General features: G+C 38.9%; 1 protein-coding gene and 1 non-coding gene across 2 annotated transcripts; both read left to right on the forward strand.

Moving 5' to 3' along the window:
• The first annotated feature begins 5,362 nt into the window (after positions 1-5,362).
• Positions 5,363-5,435, forward strand: TRNAF-GAA (transfer RNA phenylalanine (anticodon GAA)). The gene has a single exon. It is a non-coding gene; the product is annotated as a tRNA-Phe (tRNA).
• Positions 5,436-19,270: 13,835 nt separating this feature from the next.
• Positions 19,271-21,131, forward strand: LOC130463088 (uncharacterized). Its single transcript, XM_056832125.1, has 3 exons — positions 19,271-19,374; positions 20,296-20,517; positions 21,036-21,131. Exons 1-3 carry the CDS (start codon positions 19,285-19,287, stop codon positions 21,129-21,131), a joined length of 408 nt encoding a protein of 135 aa, XP_056688103.1. The 5' UTR covers positions 19,271-19,284.
• The last annotated feature ends 63 nt before the right edge of the window (positions 21,132-21,194 follow it).

The following is a 21,194-nucleotide window of genomic DNA, read 5'->3' on the forward strand; positions in this document are numbered from 1 at the left end:
GGTGTTCGTGGACTAAATAGAGGAGCAACACTTGGGGCTCTCAGATCTTTAAAACTTGCATACAAACGGGAGAACACACTGCAAATGTTATTATTCTTCCATCATAAATTTGATTCATATTATTGTTATGCATGTGATCCTATGATAGATGGTAGGAAATTGTTTCCTGAAATTCCGCTTTATGCATCTATATTATCCTACACAACTAAGGATGGCAATCACAACCGAATCCGACCCGAGTCCGAATCCGAGTCCAAATCTGACCCGAAATTATTTCAAAGCGTATTATTTTTCGTACATAATTTTTTTTTAAAGGAAGTTCTCAATTTAATCAATATATTTAATTAAAGCGGGTATATTAATTTGTAATTTATTAATTTATTAGAAACTCATTAGATTTTGGCAAATGAGAAATTGGATTTCTAATTTATTTTAGAATTAAAAAATACAAGTTCTATGCAAGTAAAATTAACGCATGGTTCGGATTTGGATATAGATATGGATTCGGATTTGGATATGGATATGGATTCGGATATGGATATGGATTCGGATATGGATATGGATATGGATATGGTTCAGATTTGGATATGGATATGGATTTAGATTTGGATATGGATATGGATATGATGCAATTTTGGAGTCCGGATTTTAAATGGATTTGAATATGGATGCAATTTTTGAGTCCCATTTTTAAATGGATCGGATTCGGAGTTTACTACATCCGACCCGAGTCCGATCCATTGCCATTCCTATACAAATCCATCATTAAGCATTCTCTTTCTCTTTTTTCAACACCCAATACCTCCCAATTTATCACAAATTAGAAGACCCGGTTGCATGTAGAGCTATGTGCAATCTGGTTATTTTGTAATTTTTTACCCCTCTAAAAGCACAAACTTTAGTTTAAAAGCACATTTTTACGGTTTAAGGCACATTTTTACAATTTTAACACGCAAATATTTTTTCAAATACTATAATACGGAGTACCTTTTTCTAATTAAGAAAAAAAATCTAAACCTAAGAAGTGAGCCACCAACAAAAATTTACATTTCCTCTCAATCCTTTGCACTAAAGTTTGAGAACCCCAATTTATTAAAGTGTAGATTTTAATTTCATTACCGGCTAATTGAATACCTTTTAGTAATATGTTCTATTATTAACTATATGTGCTTTTAAGCTGTAAAAATGTGATTTTACTATGTGAAAATATACTTCTAACTATAAAAATGTGCATTTTGAGGGGTTAAAGTAATAAAACGACCCGATTGCACGTAAATCTACATGCAACCGGGTGTACCTTCTACTAGTTGCCCATAATAGATGTTCCGAAAATACTCTTATTCAACCCATAATCAAAATTGACTGGACAGAATACAAACTTAATAAAAGAATTTTATTTTTTTTGAAGAAATAGAAGAGATCTTTTACGATACCCAAACCCAATTTTTACAAAATTGAATGACGTGATAAAATGTATTCCGTTCCGTAGATCAAATTCAAGTTTTGACCCAACTTGAAACTTTTACGTGGTGCAATTTTGGTGATGATATGAGAAAAAAATACCTTAAGCTTGAAACTTAAGTTGAATGACAGTGATAAAATGTATTCCGTAGATCACATGTTTTTTGTTGGATCTAAATATCAATCATACGGTTTGAAAGTCTTAAACAGACGAGTTTCAACTAGTATCAATTTTGATCTCCAAAGGTAACATTCATATCACTAAACACTACAACAGCGACGAAATCACAAATTGAGTTTGATACCATCATTATTACTTGTTAAAGTTGGTCATTTTAGAGCACAACTAACGAATCAACTCCTTAAAATTGAACTAGAAAGCTGCACGCCTGCAGACCTGCAGTTCCAGAGTACTGGAGTATATAGTTTCACAAGACAAGACTTGGTGTCTTAGGCTAGGCTCCCTTCTTTCTCTGATCCTTGGCCATCTTGTTAACATCTTTTATGAACATTCTTGGCGCTATTTCCATAGACAGCAGCTTACATGCATAAAGAATGTGAACCTGCACAAGCAAGTAGTTATCCGTTAGCATAACAATGTCAGTCTTATTCAAAAGAATTCTTTTTAAGGTTTGCAATGGTAACGAGCCCACAACGTTCATTGCAGTCAGCATTCATCCTGTGTGACCATTACACATGGTCTCGAAACCACGCATCTGATACCCACATTTGTGGAGGGCCTTACTGATATTGTCCACCTATCAAGCCAACAAGGGATAAATCAAATAAATCAAATCAAATCAAATCAAATGACCCTCAATAAACACTCAAGTACCCTCTTTGCTTTTCATGTATAGTCTTTTCTATTTTGTAAGAGTGTTAACACTTTCTACTTCACCAAGTAAAAGAAAACATGGAAAGGAGAAAAGACATCATCTGGCACGTCACTATTACAGTGGAGGCAAAGGTTACATTACAGCATGACTTACAGTGACATCAGTGAGTGGTGTAGCATCTCCTTCGTTTCCAACATGAGCTGCAACCTTACCACTCAATAAGCTTCAATTGTCATACGACAGAATAGCATGAGGATTCACAATATGAGGAACACGCATAGTTTCCAATTACCCCTTTTGCTTCAGCTCGAGACAGCATTCGCACAAACATGGTACTGGGAGGCCTAATTTGGGACTCTGCCATAGATCGAACTTCTGCTACATATGCAAACTTGTTTTGCAGCCTCTTCTTAAACACATAGACGTGATTCGTGCTCATCTTCTCAAGAGCAATAAGCACCTTTTCTCTCCCGTTGATGATGAAATACCCACCTTGATCATAAGGGCACTCACCAAGCTCTGTTATATCCTTCTCTGAATTCTGATACAATGTACAATAACTTGAACAAATTAAGCATGATCGGAACCTGATCAGACAGACCCAAATAGCCAGCACATAAATCTCATTACTACAGTAAAAAGTTCACAAAAACACAGACATAAAAAACAAAGGGATTATCTTTCCAATAAAAACCTCGTGTGCTTAGGTTAGTTCATCAACATACAGTGGAGCTAAGTATGTCAGTTTCCTCAATCTAGCTGCTTTCGGAAACAAAGTTTCTGCTTCACCATCTGATTCTGTCATCATCGGCTTACTCAAATAGATTTGGCCAAAATTTACCTTGTATGTAGTCTGCAATAAAGTCAACCATGATGATCAATTTTTGTGCATAGGGATGATGCCATAACTCCATGAGTTAATGTAAAATTCCATCACAGTTATAATTGAGAATCCAATTCCAATTTGAGCAATTCAAAAATTAATATTTGTCCCATTCTGGCTCAAAGACAAAACGAAGACCATAATAAGACATAGCAAAGCTAGCTATCAACAGAATTACAGAACCTAGATATTAAGACTGAGAAAGGATAAACATCAAAGCCTCACACGAAACAGCAGGCACTATTTTGACCTCTGTTAATATCATCATTTAGCTGTGAGGTTGCTGCTAGGCCATACAACCCTTGATTAGTTTGACTTACAATTGTAGTAGCTATTCAAAGGGTAGAGCGCAGTAGTAGTAGGCATTGTGATTTGTGTTAAGGCAATAGAGAGTTGTGACCTAAAGTCACTAGTGGAGATTTACACCCTCAAGCTGTTACTTTGTTCCTGTAAGACAGTTTTCAGCAATATCAATCAATCACCCTTTCCCCATTTATTCCAGTGATCTTCCTAGTGTTTGTGAGTTTATTACATAAGCCAAAGTCCAAACACAAATTAGATTGAATTAGATTATATGCATGAGGCTGAGAGCAAAGAAGAACCTTCAAGTGCATAGTTCACTGTTTGGCAGCATGAGCATTGGACATGCTTGGCTCCTTGGGGATAAGAAAGGAGATGGCGACAGGAACCGCAAACCATTTGACCCCTTTCTGCATTACAAAGTTTGGTTTCTCACTATTAAGAATATTGATATGTTATTAATAAAACTTATATTGAGGGCAATACGAACTACGAGTAATACTTTAAAGAAGCAATATCACTGTCTGGAGAATCAAACATCAGATGATCAAAGTTTGGTTTCCATAATGCATGTTAGGTAGTTAAGTTTGTGCCGATTCTCACAATTAATGTAGATATGGAGAAAGACTAACTTCAGCATAAATGCAATAGTAAACATTATGTATTTGAATGATATTGTATGCAACTGACACGGTGTAGGGAATTCAGAATCAGAAAAGTGCTGCAAATGATTTTGACTGTAGTTATGAACTTATGATGTAGAAGTCCCTACAGTATGAAATCCAGTTTTGGTGACATTTGTATGATGGATCTGTTGGAAATTCTCATTGGGAAACACAAAGGGAAAAAAGTGAGTGAAAATAAAAGAGTCCCACATGGAAAAAACTCTTCATATTCTCCTTGTTTATTAATTGGGGAATAAGTGTAACTCTTGTTTAAGAAAGCGTGAGAGTGGTATGGGTGGACACATCACACGCGCGCACGCGCCTGGCCGGGCCGGGCCGGCCGTGGGCCATGGGCCTTGGGAATGCGGTTCGCGGGCGTGGTGTGGGTTTTGTGGGTCAACCCTATTCTTTTTGGTAACTGGACCGTTTTGGTTAAATCATTGTTACGGGAATCTGTATTGATTACTACCTAACACTACTTGAGTTCCTCAAACTATCTGACACACAAATACATATACCTATTCATTTCAAGTTTCTAATTGGGTACAAAATGGATAGAAATTGCCAAGTTTAGTAAACATCGTCCACATTGCTTTATAATGATGCAACCGAACGTACAAAACCCAAGTCTCTTGTACTACCCAATTACCAAGCTAGTGTGTGAACATCTTCAACATGACAATATTTCGAAATAATAAGGCGCAATTTAAAACTTGGACTACTATTATGATATTATCTCAACATTTTTACCAAATTACTGAGTGAATTTTAGTCTCCATCTCCATCTCCACCTCAATTTCTGTTACTTTTATGGTTTATTATTTTCACCAATTCATGAAAATGTGGATAGTATTTTTATTTGTAATGCAGATATACAAACCTGATTTTGGCTGCAAAGAAATCTAATACTCCCTCGGTTTCATAGAGATATTCAAACCTGATTTTGTCTACCTTTGGTTTCAGTGAAATTGATCAAAGATTACTGTCTCAAATGCTGCATTGATTGAATTAATCAGAAAAAAAATGCGATGCTTCGTATAGAAGTATATTTAGTCATTATTTCATTCTACTAGCAGCACGAAATCTTTAATGGTTTATCAGTTTGCACGATTATGAAATTAATCAAAATTAAACCAAAAAAATAAAACATGAAATTAATAGAAGTGGGCCACTGTTTAAAAAGTGATGTACAAACAGGAAGCAAACAACAACAACAAGCGGGGATAGCTCAGTTGGGAGAGCGTCAGACTGAAGATCTGAAGGTCGCGTGTTCGATCCACGCTCACCGCATCTTGTGTTTTCCATTTGACTAACTTCAGTTCCAGATTCTTGTTTTTACTGTAATACCCTACGGAGGCAGGCGGCGGACCTCCTTCTTCATCATCTTGTACAAGTTCTTCCACTTTCTCATTTCCTTTTTCTGGTTCATTAGATTTACTCACTTCCCCTTCTTCAATTTCTACATGTTGTCCTCCACAATCACTTTCTTTGTGAGTTTCTTTCCCATCTCCCTCTTTCAATTGTGGTTGTTCGTTTTCTTCTTCTTTCAAATGGGTTTGTTCGTTTTTTTCTCCTGTTGGTTGTTCTTCCGGTGGTGGTGATGGCGGCGGTGGTAGTGATGTTAAATGGTGCTGCTATTCAGTTTGTGGAGTATCACCTTCTTCTTTTAGATGTTCCTGTTCTTCTTCTTTAATTTGGTTTTTCTTGGGGCGGCAGTAGCGAATGGTACCTGTTTCTTTTCTTCTTCGCTTCAGCCATGGCCGCTTCTCCTATTTCTTCATTCATTCTTAAAAAGAATTTACTCCTGATTTTCACAATTGCCAATCGTTTTATAATTAATCAAGCCTTCGAACCAAAAATATGCTTTATGCACCCGGGTGCACAATGCTCAGTATGCACCCTGTTTTTAAAATGAACATATAGTTCAAATACAAAGAACATATTGTTCATACCAAAAAAAAAACATATAGTCAATGAACATATAGTTCAAATCTATAGAACATATAGTTTATATATTTCACTAGTACTACATTGAAATTATTCACCATGTTCATTAGATTTTCAATAAATATTCAATAGGGTCACAATGAGCACTGTGCACCCGGGTGTATAATCCAAATTGCGCCTTCGAACCTCACAAACTTATGTTTTTTTTAGGAACCATTTTGTTTTTATCAATTCCTATATCTCTTTTTACTATTTCATCTTTACCTTGCAAACAATTTAACAAATTTTTACTTTAATAATCAAATTATATTTATCGATAATATTTTTACTTGGAAAAATTGATAATATAAATCCCATATTTTGTCGGTCTCCTCAAAACAATCCCCTTTCAATTAATTACAGAATAACCCAACCTATTATACCCACCTTTTATTATTAGACCACTTTAAATGTTTACATGTTAAAACAAGGGGATGACGTGGTAGCTAGAGACCGTTGGCGGTTCATAAATATCATTAAATTAAATTACTTTTTTTCTTTTAATCCTCCTGCCTGTTTTTCTTCGTTCTTCCTCTTTCGTCTGATCTTCTTTCTTCCTCTTTTTACGATCTTCTTTGTTTTTTAGAGTCTGTTCTTCTATTTTTTCCCCCTGTTATTCTCTTGTCTTCAACAGTTACCTAATTTAATTGGTAATCATCCACCCTAAACAATTACCATAACATGACCCGTTTAGATTAATTATCCTACTTTATAAAGAGTTCACAGATTACATACATCATAACTACAATTAGGATTCCCATAATTTAAAAATCAACACGGGACCAAACCCGAAGACGACACGAGAAGAACCAACAGTCTTCCTATCTATGTATTTCAGAACACAACATATGCAACACCAACAACCTTAAAACACATATGCATCCATAAATTGAAAAAGGAAAAGGAAATAAAAGTAGCTTATCTGATGCTCATCAGATATTACAGCAACACCAACACCATCACCCAAGTCAAGGCACAGTAAAGAACCATTGTCACGATTCATTATTTTCCCCTTCAACCACAACCCAAGCTATGAGGTACATTTGATCATTTGAATCCCTCCTCACAAAAGACACTAGTTGACCTCCTAGAAATGTCTTTAAGAAGCATGCATGGACACATGTAACCTTCCTACACCCTTCCTTCCACCCTTTTTTCACCCCCTCAAAACAAGTGAAAAGCCTCTGAAAAACAGGTGGGGACTTGCTTTCATCAGCAACTATTTCCAAATCGATCCCCGGGTTACAAGCTTTTAAAACTTCCAACACTACGACAGAAAATGCTTTTAATAGCTCTTAATAATGCTTTTGACAACGCTTCTTGAAGCGCTGTTGATGGCTCCGCTATTAAAAGTAAAAGGTACCTTTAATAGCGCTTTTCAAAAGCGCTGTCATATGTAACGTTAGGATAATTCAAATGTTTCTTTCATAGCACATTATAAGCGCTATTAAAGAAACGCTGTTAAAGATTTACCGCCATCTTTTAAATTATTTTCTAATAGCGGATGTATATGAAGCGCTATCAAAGGTTTTTTTTTATATATATATTTATAATATACCTGAAAAATATTTCATTTTTTGCACAAAATAACACCATATATTGAAGAATAGTAAATAGTTGTGTGAGGGGGTCGAAAAAGCACGAGGCTAATGCGTGACCTCGTCCCTCGTGGGTGTGACGATTCTTTTTATTCAATCAAGTGTAATTGGATTTCCTGTGAGTTTACACCCAATTGACTAGTAATATAGGAGTCGCCATTCAGTTTTTAACGACAATGAGAAAAACTGACAAAACCCGGTTATCGTGACATAAAGGGAGTGCAATTATGTTTGACCACGACGGCCGTAGGTTCCCTTGTGATCCCTGGTGTGGGGATCTCTCAACATACACCCGCAAGGTAGAGATTGAGGGTTCGGGGGACTGTAACTACCGAGAGGAGTACTTAGCTCGTCGATAACTCCAGAGGCAGGATATCCTTACTAGCTCAGCATAAATAATTGAAGGGACATGCGTTAACTATTAAACTAATCTGAGTTGATTTTAGCAATATGCAACATATAATACTAGATCGATCGTGATTATCTGATTTAAATAGTATTAAGGGACCTAGCATGATAATCCAATTTTCCAAAAATATTATATTTGTTAGGCGTGATAGAACAATCAGATTAGGTTAGTTTAACAGTTCATAAAAAGGGCGAGGAAAGCAGTTAAATCATCGAAAAGTGACACATTACGACGCACTCTTGAGAGGTGCGTCACGGTTCTCAAAAAACTAACCACTTTCACTTTGCTATTTCTCCTTTTTATTTAACGAATCTCGATTATGGGACAGGATACGTTCTGTTCGATTTATGGATCGATTGCGACAGAACGCGTGAACAATTTCGCAGCGGGAGGCTTAGGCTAAGGGTTGGAGTCAATACTCAGAATATAATTATGTGTTGTGTGTGTTCTTTTCACGTCGAATTTAGGGGTCTATTTATAGGGAAGAGTTCGTGGAAAGATAGAATTGCAGAGTTCTAATCCACAAAGAATTAGGAAAAAACACGTACCCAGGTATTTTCAGTGCCCAGGCCTGGGCGCCGAAGATTTCGGCGCCCAGAGCCAGGCGTTGAAAATAGGGTCTGGGCTGTTTTCTTTAGTCAGATTCGGATTCCTGAAATCCGTAGAGTTTGAGATTTAATCGATTCTTTTAGCGCGTATCAATTTTATGACGGAATGCGTCTGGGCCCGTTACGAACTCTAGGCTCGTTAGGATTTTAATTAATACGTAACTCTTATTTCCGAATCATATTAGGAATAGGATTCTCGCAGTTTTCTATCTCATTTAGGATTTATGTTGGAATGCAACACCTAATTCTGACAGGTTTCTATCCTTTATGATTTGCCACTTTTAGAAGCTACCTTTTACGGCAGTTACTATTTTTAGCAGGTTTCCATAAATAGCAGGTTTCGGTTGAAATAAAATGGGGAATCGAGATTCGTTTATTTTATAGGAGATGCGTTGTCAAGTGGAGATTTATGCTTTCATCATCGAACCTTTCCCTTTCGGGAATGGGGACAAAAGTAGGTGTCTACAGTTAGCCCCCACTTTGACTGAGTCTTGGAGTAAGACGATGGTCAAAGTATTAGACGGAGTGCGTCACACAAGCCATGGTATACGTGACCTGTTTTGCGAGGGTCTCACGAGCCCCCGAGTGATAATATTTGACTTAAGGGTCATCACTTGAAGTGTCGTTATATCCCTCACGTGTCATTGGGATTTGTCAACTGATAGTATAGAAACTTCATCACTTTGTCATTGGAAGGATCTAAAGGTGCGTAGAAACTCCCTCACTTTGTCATTGGGAGTAGCTACAGATGTTTTCGAAATCAAAGCTATAAAGTGTAATTGGGCCTGGCCAAGCCTAATCACGAGGTAAAAAAATGTTTTTAAATATTCTCATTTTCAGGGCTAGCTAAACGAGAAAACCCCCTTGTTTTTATGGGACGTAAAACGAAGGAAAATCCAGCACCCTGGTTTTTATAGGACGTAAAACGAAGGAAAATCCAGCACCCTTGTTTTTATAGGACGTAAAACGAAGGAAAATCCAGCACCCTGGTTTTATAGGACGTAAAACGAAGGAAAATCCAGCACCCTTGTTTTTATAGGACGTAAAACGAAGGAAAATCCAGCAAAAGTTATCGCTGCAGCGACTAAGGACCTGCGCGGTTTAATGGCGCAGACCCCGCCGGCTATAGATGGCGAGCCTGTCCGCTAAGGGTGGACACCCCGTCCGATAGAAGTGGACGAATCTGTTTTTGAAATTTGAAAATAAGGACCTACACGGTTTGTGACGTAGACCCCGCCGGCTAAAGATGGCGAACCTTGTCCACTAAGGGTGGACACCCCGTCCGATAGAAGTGGACGAATCTATTTTGAAATTTGTTTTGCTTTTTTGAAAATAAGGACCTACGCGGTTTGTGACGTAGATCCCGCCGGCTGAAGATGGCGAGCCTATTTTAATTTTGAAGACTTTATTTTTTCGAAAACTGAGGACCTGCGCGGCTAGTGACGCAGACCCCGCCCGCTGAGGGTGGGCGAGCCCTTTCCGCTAAGGGTGGACGTCCCTGAATTCGTTTTTTCGATTTGGGAACTCACGCGGTTGGTGACGCGATCTTGCCGACTGAAGATGGGCAAGTTCCTATTTCTTTGTGATTTCTTTTGAGAATTTCTTTTTATTCATTCATGCAAGAGCGAATTCTTTCGAGGGATGCTCGAATTTAGTTGTAACCTGAACGTGGGCTGACAACGTGTTCAGACGGATCTTTGTCTTGCGACCGTCCGCTTTCGTGGTTTTGAGCTAGTCTTTTTGGCTCAATTTTGCCACTACCTGGGTCCTTGATTATGGGACTATGTATAAGTATCAACGGCGACCTTTGTCTTGAGGTCGTAAACTGGTTTTATTTTTTGAGACATCCAAACACGGGACTTCGTACAGCGTAGTCTGGGAATATTGTTTTAACTTTTCATACTCTCTTTTGAAATATATATTTTCTTTCGAGCCCCCAAGCACTCGTGTTTGACGGTCATTTTTTGTCAAAGAGGTTCCTACGCATTTTGTAATGTCTTCGATCGTGTTTGGGATCGTGCTCGTAAGTGCGAGCGATCTTTGTAGTGGTGTGCTACTTTGACAAAGTCGTGAGGTGCGACTTTCGGCAATTTTCAAGTCGAATGAGTATGGCAGGGCCCACTAGAAGTTAGGGCCTTTTTTGAGCCTGGGTTCATTTTCGGCGCCCAGGCCTGGGCGTTGAAATACTTCACGCCCAAGTGGGGTGTTGAAAATGTTGTTTGGGCTGGTCTTTTGATGACACAGTTGGCCTCTTGTTCATTCGTTTATTTCACTTGGAAGTTCTATGTATTCTCTTTTCTTTTCTTTTTTTCTTTTTTTTAGAACGTGATGATTTTCTCGAGAAGCCGTAGCCGATTGGTGGACTACGGCGCCTGTCGCTTTGGGGCGATTATTTTAAGGAACTTTTGCTCTTAAGGCGTATAATTATTGCGATAGTTGGGCGAGTCTATATGGCCCGAGGAACATACCTTGAGACGTAAGACTTTGACCGCTCTTGTTGTTGTATATTTTTCCTTTTAAACGCGTTCGTGAATGTTCGATACTTAGAATGATGATATGTACGTGCGAACGAGCGTTCATAGAATGGCCGTTGTGTGCGGTCCATTAATCAGTTTGCTTGAATCAATTTTTTTTTTTTTTTGAGCAATGACTGATTTTGAATAGTTTGCTTAGAAGCTTGATAGGGTTCAGGCCCATTCATGAAGCGGGCACAAACATCGTACCTTTTCGATTGTTCAAACATTTGCTTCGAGATTTTTTATTTTGCTATAGTCGTTTCGTAGCTTGGAGCCCCCAAGTATGCATGTTGGGATGCTTCCTTTTGGCGTACGTTTTTTGTAGGTTCTTTTGAGAAAGATGCCTTGGGGTTCCACTCGTGTAGGTGCGAGCTATCCCTTCCGTGGTAGGTAATGTTTTGCTACTTTTAATCCTTAATATAGAAGTAGTGTGGCTTGCATTTTGAATTTGGGCGATAAGTAGTCTTTTCCTCTTTTACACATGCTCTTGGTCGTGCCTACATTAGTGCAATACGCCTTACTCTCTTTTTTAGACTTGTACCGTGGGATGGTTGAACTTATGGCGCGACTTAGGCTTGTATGGCCGAACGACGTGTATTAGAACATTTCTCCAGGCATTGGGGTATCATTATTATTTTTTGCATAGGAATATTTCATCACGCCTCGTTCGGGTGCTCGAACAAGCGTAGCACCCTCTGCGTGGGTTTGCACGGCTTATTACTTCATTTGATGCGAGGATTCATAGATGTTTCTTTCTTGTTTTTATATCTGGGCAAAACATGGCTAGCAGAAAGATTCAGCGCCCAGGCTGGGGCGTTAAAGATATCGGCGCCCAGCTCTGGGCGTTGAAAATTATCTCTGGGTATATTTTGACAGTTCTTATCCTTGATTTTTTCTTTCGCTTTTGCTTTGGATCGACGTAGACTGTGTAACGGGCGCTTATAGGGCGAGCGTTAGGTGCAGTAGTCTGATCGGAGTTTTGGTGACTCGCGATTTTCAGTTACCCTTGTTAGTGGGGTGACTTTATATATTCTAAGTAGTGCTTTAGAATTTGGGAGGGGTTGTAGCCGTTCTAAGGTTCTTTTACACGATTAAAGCTTAGGATTGTGCCCCTATGACATATGTATAGCATTACCGTCGAGAATTTTTAGAGTGTTTTTCTCAAGCCTCTAACTGTAGCTACGGGATTGGCTTGGTGCTATAATGCCTTGCATACGTTTTTGTGCATTCATGGTGACATGGATCATGAATAGTTTGAACCAGACTCGTTTAGTGCGAGGTATGTTCGAGTAGTGATTTTGCTACTTCTCTTGTAAATGTCGTATTGTGCGACATTGCTATGGTCAAGGTAGTCACATGTTGAAGTGTGCCTTGACCAAAAGCTAGGTGCCTTTCTTTACCCATAATCATATTTAGAAATCTTTTGACTCACTTGCAACATTGAGATAAACGCATACTTAGCCTAAACCAACGACGCTTGATTATGTTCGAAGAAGTCTTTGAAAATTATTTGAAGTCCGAGTCCTACTGTGTACAATCCGAGGTGTCCTAAGTAAGTTGACTTATAGAAGGATTCGTACAGGATTACATGAGTGAATCAAAATACTGTTACGATTTTTGGAATGCTGTCTAAGGATTAGCTGGAAGCCAAGGTGCAGGCGTCAAGGTATACTTGTGCCCGTTTGGCATATACTTTAGGCTTTTAGGGCCATCTTTTCCAAAATTGCGGGAATATAAACCGTTTTCAAATTGACTTAAATTTACTTGGTGTATGTCTGTACAAAAGGTCAAGGTATATTTAGTTCTTTCCCTAGCTCTTTCATTTCAATTTTTAGCCCCCAATTGCTATTATGTCTTCCCATTAAGGATGCTTTCAGATTTCGATTTTAGATGCCCGTGTCATATGTCTGAGTAGGGTGAGCCTTGGTTAAGTGCCAAGTCCTATTGACAATGTATGATTTTTTTTCAAAGGGGATTAGCAAGCATTCGAATTACCATGAACGGGTGCCCTGAGTTCGAAGGAACGATGGGGTGATGCCGTAGAACAATCCTTTTCATTGCAAGCTTACTGCCTTTACTACTTGTTGGCGACTATGACTGTGTCTAGTGGTGAAAGAAGGTCTTTAAGAGAACGACTATGTCTAGTGGTAAAAGAAGGTCTTTAAGTGAGTTAGTTCGCTTTAGGTCAAGTCGAGTACTTTAGAGGTCATGGACGCTTGCGCTGGCCCCCATTCAATTGAGGCAAAGCGATCTTTTGAGTCTTGGCTAAGTGCCTAGGAGTGTGAGTGCTCCTTCTGGCAAGGGTACGTGCCCTTATTATTTTTCGATGTGTGCTCGTTAATTTTGGCATTTTGATGACTTGGATTCTTCCTTTTGACTTAAATTTTTCTTTCGACTTGGATTGCAAGTAATTAAATTTCAATAAGGGACTTCTGTTTTTTATTCTTGTTTTTCTATAAGCTTTAATATTTTTGTCAAATTGGTTGGACCGAATCATGGATTGCCTACGTATCCGCCTTAAATAAATTTAATTTGGAATCAGGTCTTGCGTAATTCTTAGCCTAGAAAATGGTTTCTTAGAATGCCGATTTTAAACAAGTACGTTCTGAGGTGGAAACATATTATTTGAAACGGTAGAATAAGTAAAGTTTATTATTATTTTAATCTGCTGCCTTGTTGTAAGACAAAAATTTGTTTTATATTTTTTTTGAGTACATGTATTTCTTTGGTGGTACGTATGTCTGAATACGTGTTGTACCCCCCCAAGTGTTCGTTATTGTTCCGTGTATGTGCGGATAAAATGACGAGCACTTCTGGACAAATTTTAGCAAGCAGAGAGACTCAGCGCCCAGGCAGGGGCGCTAAAGATTTCGGCGCCCAGCTATGGGCGCTGAAGATGACTTCTGGGAGGATCTTTTTTTGGTGCGCTAAATGCTTCTTTCTTTTTAGACTAACTTTAGAGGCGCTTTGCAAAGTTTCTTTTTATTATTTTTTGTACTTTTCATTTGTCTTCATTTTTTATTCGTGACTCAAGACGGTTTGAAAGATGGGTTGAATGCGATAGGATAATTTGTACAGGTATTGGTCAAGCATGAGGATTACATCTGTTAGGACTCACAATTTGCAGCCTCGAGCTAGTGTCATGAATTTACATCAACCAAGGCTAATGAGTAGCATGGGGACGGCTCAAGGGTATATCAACAGGATGTATTCAAACAAGTTATATGGTCATTATGCTAATGGTGTCGTAAGAGCAGGTTTGGATTTTGGAAATGATGGGCATGACGCACGTGTCAATGGCCGTGCGTGGTTTGCGGTTTGATAACAAGTTCAGAAACAAGAGTTGAAGTAATGGTTTCTTGGGTCATGGCAATGAGAACATGGATGGGCTAAATGAGCTGAACAGGGACCCCAGAGCGAAGGCGTCTAAGAGCATAAGGATTGGAAAGGGTAGACATCGTAGAATTTTATGATTTGGATTGGTTGACTCAATTCTTTTCCTTCGTTTACTTGGGTAAATTTCGCACTTTGGGAGGTACGGGCTAAGTATTTCATGGCTCGCTCTTTTCGCTCTTCCCTTTCTCTTTCTATTTTTTTCTTTTTGCTTGGGATTTCTCCCCAACATAAATCCTTTAAATTTTTATTCGGGCTAGAAGGTAGATGGTTGTGGTCTTTGAGTCACGAGGCGAGGCTGAGTGAGCCTCGTTTGGTAGGCCTATAGTGGACCTTTAACTTTAGTAGGCCTAGGGTGGACCTTTAGCTTTAGTAGGCCTAGGGTGGACCTTTAAATTGTCTTACTTTGCAAGCGTATTTAGTCGTTTCTTAAAATGTGCAAATAGCGTAGATTCAAAATGTTGTTTTTACCTTATTGAAATTTAACGAAAGAATTACATCGAAAATAATTTTTTGTTTCTTTTCAGATTCCGGTTTTACGGGATTTAATTGGAAGTTGTGATTTAGACTCGAACTTTCATTAATCTTTCTGATTATAACCCGTGTGTGAATACAAGGAGGTGGCCTAGACTCAAAATAATGACGTGACGTAAGCCTATAACCCTTGACCAAGCGACTCTCAGACTTAGGCTAATTGGACCATAACTTTTGTTGGTTGACACTTTAGATTTTAACCCTTGGGTGTTCATTTGTCATGTGCCATTTTGCTTAATGTTGGCAAGGTAGTTAATTGGGGAGATCGAATTTTTATCTTTGCAAGACTAGAATCATCAGTGCGGCTTCTCTCTTAGTGTGTATTGCTTTACCCCAATGGTAGCCTTATGGTATGCCGATTTGGGTATTTTCATGGTTGGTCATGTTGCATTCATGGAAAATCTTTTAGTCCGTACTTAGTAGTATTTCAAGGAGCGAGTGACTCGAGAGGACTATGATAGTCGTGACCCAATGTGATTATAAGCCTTGAGGCCATTAATTTTTTTCTTTGCCAATGGTGTTGACACCTTAGGTTCACTTTGGGGGTTGTGCGACTATGTGGGAATGATTTTCAGAATGTGACTGTTTCCATTTTGCAAATACTATAATATATATTCTTTTTATTGGTGAGAGAGAGTATTGAGGCCGTAGACTCTTTGCAAGGGATGACAAATACATATGGGTGCTTTATTGATTTAAATGTTAGAAAGGGAGACTCAATATGGTTTAACCTTTTAATTTGCAGAACGACACCAAGCATTAGGACCGATTCTATGGATAAGACAACCAAGACTTAGGATTTATATTGTACTTTGGCATAGCCTAGTCTAGACTCGGATTTACTTTTTATTTGAACATTATTTTTTGAAGACTTTATTCGAACACCATTTTTTTTGAATTCTTTGCCCATGTGACATTCAAGGTCGTTTAATTAGCATGCTCAGTTTTGGTGCCAAGCATTGTCGTCGTAGGAGGCCTAACAACGACACAAAGAGTTATTTTATTTTTCACAAGTCGCTTTTTAGAATCGAGTGCCTTTCATACGCCATCTCAGCAATTTTTTCAAAAAGTTTCTTTTTTTTGCTACGTATATTTTTTATGCGCGGGCACCGAGGCTGCTGTGCCCGACCAAAAGGCCAGGCAGCAACTTCAGCGCCCAGCATTGGGCGTGAGAAATTTCGGCGCCCAGCCAGGGGCGTTGAAAATGCGTCCCTGGCTGGTTCTCATTTTCAGTTTTCGTCTACTTTTGTTTTTGCGACTTTAAATTTGCGTGCTTGCCCTATAACGTCCTTTACGCGTTGTGCAGCTTTTGTGGGATTCGTTACGGCCATCCCGAGCGTCGCTTATTTTTGTGGCGATCGTTGGGGCTTGCAGAACACGTATTTTGGTATAACTCTTTGGCCAATTGGTTCATGAATGTTTGGGAAATTTTTAAGGTCGTTGGTTTCCTATCATTATTTGTCTAGCATTATTCGTACGCACAATCATAACATAGTCACATAGTTCGCTACACATAACTACATTACAAACATGGATTTGAAACTTAAATATGTGACGTAGTTTATGATAGGCTTCTATGGGTAGTATTTGCGCCTGGCTTGGTACCGCTTCTATCGTAGATCCAACACATGCCCCGGTCGAGGTAGTGTCTTCAACAGACGAATTTCGCCCAAGAGGCTAACCCGCAAGTGCAAGCCAAGGGGGCATGCAGGCGAGAGGGACCTAATGAGCGAGCGATTGGGTTCGGGATAGGTGTACTACCTGCACAAGTACCGAGTGGGCAACATGCGCGGCGTATGCACCCCCCTATTGGCGAAAAAAGGTATCCTTAGTCCCAACTCCCGAGGGAGCCGAGATTCGTTATGCGGTTCTGCCCGTTCACATTAATATGCTGATTTTCAGGTCATCCCAACTTGATGGGGAAATAAACGCGGGGTAGGATCGTTTCACCCTTCGGCTATTTTGATTACCTACACGCACGAGTATTTCCTTCACTATCCCCAGTGGAGTCGCCACTGTGAGGGGGTCGAAAAAGCACGTGGCTAATGCGTGACCTCGTCCCTCGTGGGTGTGACGATTCTTTTTATTCAATCAAATGTAATTGGATTTCCTGTGAGTTTACACCTAATTGACTAGTAATATAGGAGTCGCCATTCAATTTTTAAAGACAATGAGAAAAACTGACAAAACCCGGTTATCGTGACATAAAGGGAGTGCAATTATGTTTGACCACGACAACCGTAGGTTCCCTTGTGATCCCTGGTGTGGGGATCTCTCAACATACACCCGCAAGGTAGAGATTGAGGGTTCGGGGGACTGTAACTACCGAGAGGAGTACTTCGCTCGTCGATAACTCCAGAGGCAGGATATCCTTACTAGCTCAGCATAAATAATTGAAGGGACATGCGTTAACTATTAAACTAATCTGAGTTGATTTTAGCAATATGCAACATATAATACTAGATCGATCGTGATTATCTGATTTAAATAGTATTAAGGGACCTAGCATGATAATCCAATTTCCCAAAAATATTATATTTGTTAGGCGTGATAGAACAATCAGATTAGGTTAGTTTAACAGTTCATAAAAAGGGCGAGGAAAGCAGTTAAATCATCGAAAAGGGACACATTACGACGCTCCCTTGAGAGGTGCGTCACGGTTCTCAGAAAACTAACCACTTTCACTTTGCTATTTCTCCTTTTTATTTAACGAATCTCGACTATGGGACAGGATACGTTCTGTTCGATTTATGGATCGATTGCGACAGAACGCGTGAACAATTTCGCAGCGAGAGGCTTAGGCTAAGGGTTGGAGTCAATACTCAGAATATAATTATGTGTTGTGTGTGTTCTTTTCACGTCGAATTTAGGGGTCTATTTATAGGGAAGAGTTCGTGGAAAGATAGAATTGCAGAGTTCTAATCCACAAAGAATCACTAGTAGAAAAAACCCCTGTTGCAACCCCCTTGTTGCAGCGTACTTGTAATAATACGCTTCAACAACCAGTAGGTAAACACGGGTCAAACTTTATAAAGGGTTGTTGCAGCGTACAAATTAATTGCCCGCAGCAAGAGAGTTTTTTGCAGCGTACAAAGTAAAAGCCCCCTGCAATAGCCCATTTATTTTGCAGCGTACAGATAAAAGCCCCCTGCAATAAAATTTTTTCGCTGCAAAGCTAATTAAGAAAAACATTTCATCTCAAACCTAAGGACCATTTCCACGCTCAGTACTCCCTCTTCTTCCCTCAGCTTTCCCTGCGTACTCTCTCACCTCCTCATTCTTCTTCTTCTTCATCTGCTCTCTTTCTCTCTCTAATTCGTGGTTTTTTTGGGTTTTTTGCAAGTAATTGTTGAAATTGGGTGACAATTCGTCTTGGTTTTTGTGAAAATTTGCTCGACTCCTTCTCTCCAAGCATCTGGCCTTCGACCTCAACCTTCGAACTCAGCCGCCGTCGGACTCAGCCGTCGAACTCAGCAGCCGTCGAACTCAGGCGTTGCTCGGCCCTGCGTCGCTGTCTTCGCCGATGGGTCTGTGTTCTCGCCTCATCTCCCCCATCGCGTTCTGTTCTCGCCGTCTCAGTCCCAAGTATTTCGATCCCTTACTCTCTCCTGCGCGAATCTGTTTGAGGAGGTATAGTTTTCTAACTTTTTGTATTTGTTTTTCCCTAATTTCGTATTTTTAGGGTTTGCTTTCAGTCAATTCTTGATTTTTCCCCTAATTTCGTATTTTTAGGGTTTGATTATATAAATTATTCTTATTTTTTGTGTTAATTGATACATTTTTTCCGATTTTGATTGTTAGGGTTTGATTTTTTTCCGATTTTGATTGTTAATTTAACTTGGGGACATTTATATGACGGTTTATTAATATAATGGGGAATGCCTTCATTATTGCATTTTAGACTTCAGAGATTCATATTTTGGTAAATGTATCAGTTTACTCGACTCAAGCTTGGTATGAAATATGTGTGGATTATGATTGTATTGGACCATTGGTGTTTAATGTTTATGCTTCATGGTAATACATTGGGTTATAATGGTTTATGTTATTCAAGATTATATTCGTTGACTGAAATAAGTACGACTGAAGGTATCAATGGTTATGTCACCAACTCAGCGACCAAAGGGTGTGCTTGGTTTCTGGGCATCCTTGATGACGGCATTGGGGAATATGGAAAATATGCCAGTAAGAATCTCCTTGGTTAAGGGCTTTAGTTGGAGTTCCCTTCCACTATAATCTACTTTCATTGCTCATTAGTTTTAACTTAAATTGTTTTTTTCTGGTACAAAACCAATGGTATCCTTGTTATTTTTTCTGCTCTGTGGGTTGTGGTAACACAATGCTGCATGTCCTTTTATGCAGGACATCGTCTTATGAAGACACCTCTCTTATAGGTCTATTTTTTTCTAACCCTGTGATCTGTGTCCTAGGGTTGGATCTGGTTCAAGGTCCTCTTCTTAAAGGTGTATGTTTTCAGACCCAGACCTTACCCAGATCTGACCCACATACCTTGTATTTTTCTTTTTTATATTACAAGTTGAAAATCTGAAACACGCAACAAGTTAACTGGTTTTCCCTAATCTGACTCTGAATTGTGATGGAACTCGGGTGATTTGTGTGACCACTTGCCCTTTTATTTGTTTTCCTTGACAATGTTGGTGAAGGTTTCACCTTTTGTTTTCTTACATTAGCTTAACCAACTTTAATATATCATATTTGTGTCTTCCTCCACTTCGTTATTATGTGCTAGGTTTGTTGTTCATCATACAGGCAGGATATTAAGCTATGAATATGAAAAATATGAAGTTCAACACCCATTTTGGACATTAGACCCAATAAACTCTATGAATCTTTTCAGAGTAGGGTATGGATCTACAAAAAAAAAAATTACTACATAAAGCGTACAGCTCCAGGTTTTACCAGACCTTATCAATTTTCATTCCTACAGCAGCCGTGAACCATGCCTTCATGTCACATATTAACCATGCGTTTCTGGAAATCTGTATTCAGATTCACTTCTTTGTTTGTGTTGTCGTTTGGTTCTGTGTAAATATTTTCTAAAATAAGAACACAATTTTATTAGTCACTTTTCCCTGTGATAACTAGGTGAGGATACACCAGAGGTTTGTGGAAAATGTTTCTATGCGACAAAGTGCTATTATCAGTAATGCTACCTCAAATGTACAAAAGGATCTTCTTAGCCAACCTCTACAGCTGCTTTCTGGCGTGGATATTCTTGGGAATGCAAGCAGTGCACTTGAACACATGAGTAAAGGTGCTGCAGCTATATCAATGGATAAGAAATTTATCCAGAGCCGACAAAGACAGGTTTGTATGATATATGTCCATGTCATTTGCTTGGTATTAGAATTCCGAAAATGTATTTCGCTGCTTGTAAGTCACTGCTGTAAAGTCATGAGAAGGGTTCACTTAGTTTCTATTTTGCTTATTGTATGGAAGTGCTGATAGAGAGGTGGTATACAAACTAAGAATCCAAATTTCTATCTTGAAAGTTCTGAAGCTCCTTAATTTCTTTTAATTTAAAATTATAAAAAAGAACCCAACATAGTATGACATTGAAGGTTCACTCCTATTAACCTGTTAACATCTGAAAGACAAGCTTTCATATGGAAACTCACACAGAAAGTTGATAAGTAAACAGGGTTAGAAGTTAGGGCTGATGGGTATTAAATTAAGTCACTGTATGTTTGCTTTTTATTTTTCTTTTGGATGTATCGTATATACTTCATATAATTCATATGTGGAAGATTTTCTTGATCATGAGATGAATTTCCAGCCTACATTTCCAGAAGCCACAGCTATATCCTAACATTTGTTTATTGCAGGAGAAAGTGGGTGCGAGAAAGTGGGTGCACGTGACTTTGGTGATGTTGTCCGAGAAGGAGGTGGAGCACTTGCAAAAAGCCTATTCAGAGGAGTAACAAGAATGTTCACAAAGCCTCTTGAGGGTGCAAAATCATCTGGTGTTGAGGGTTTTGTTCAGG

The sequence above is a fragment of the Spinacia oleracea genome, chromosome 6, assembly GCF_020520425.1.
Source record: "Spinacia oleracea cultivar Varoflay chromosome 6, BTI_SOV_V1, whole genome shotgun sequence".
In the NCBI taxonomy this organism is placed as follows: Eukaryota; Viridiplantae; Streptophyta; class Magnoliopsida; order Caryophyllales; family Amaranthaceae; genus Spinacia; species Spinacia oleracea.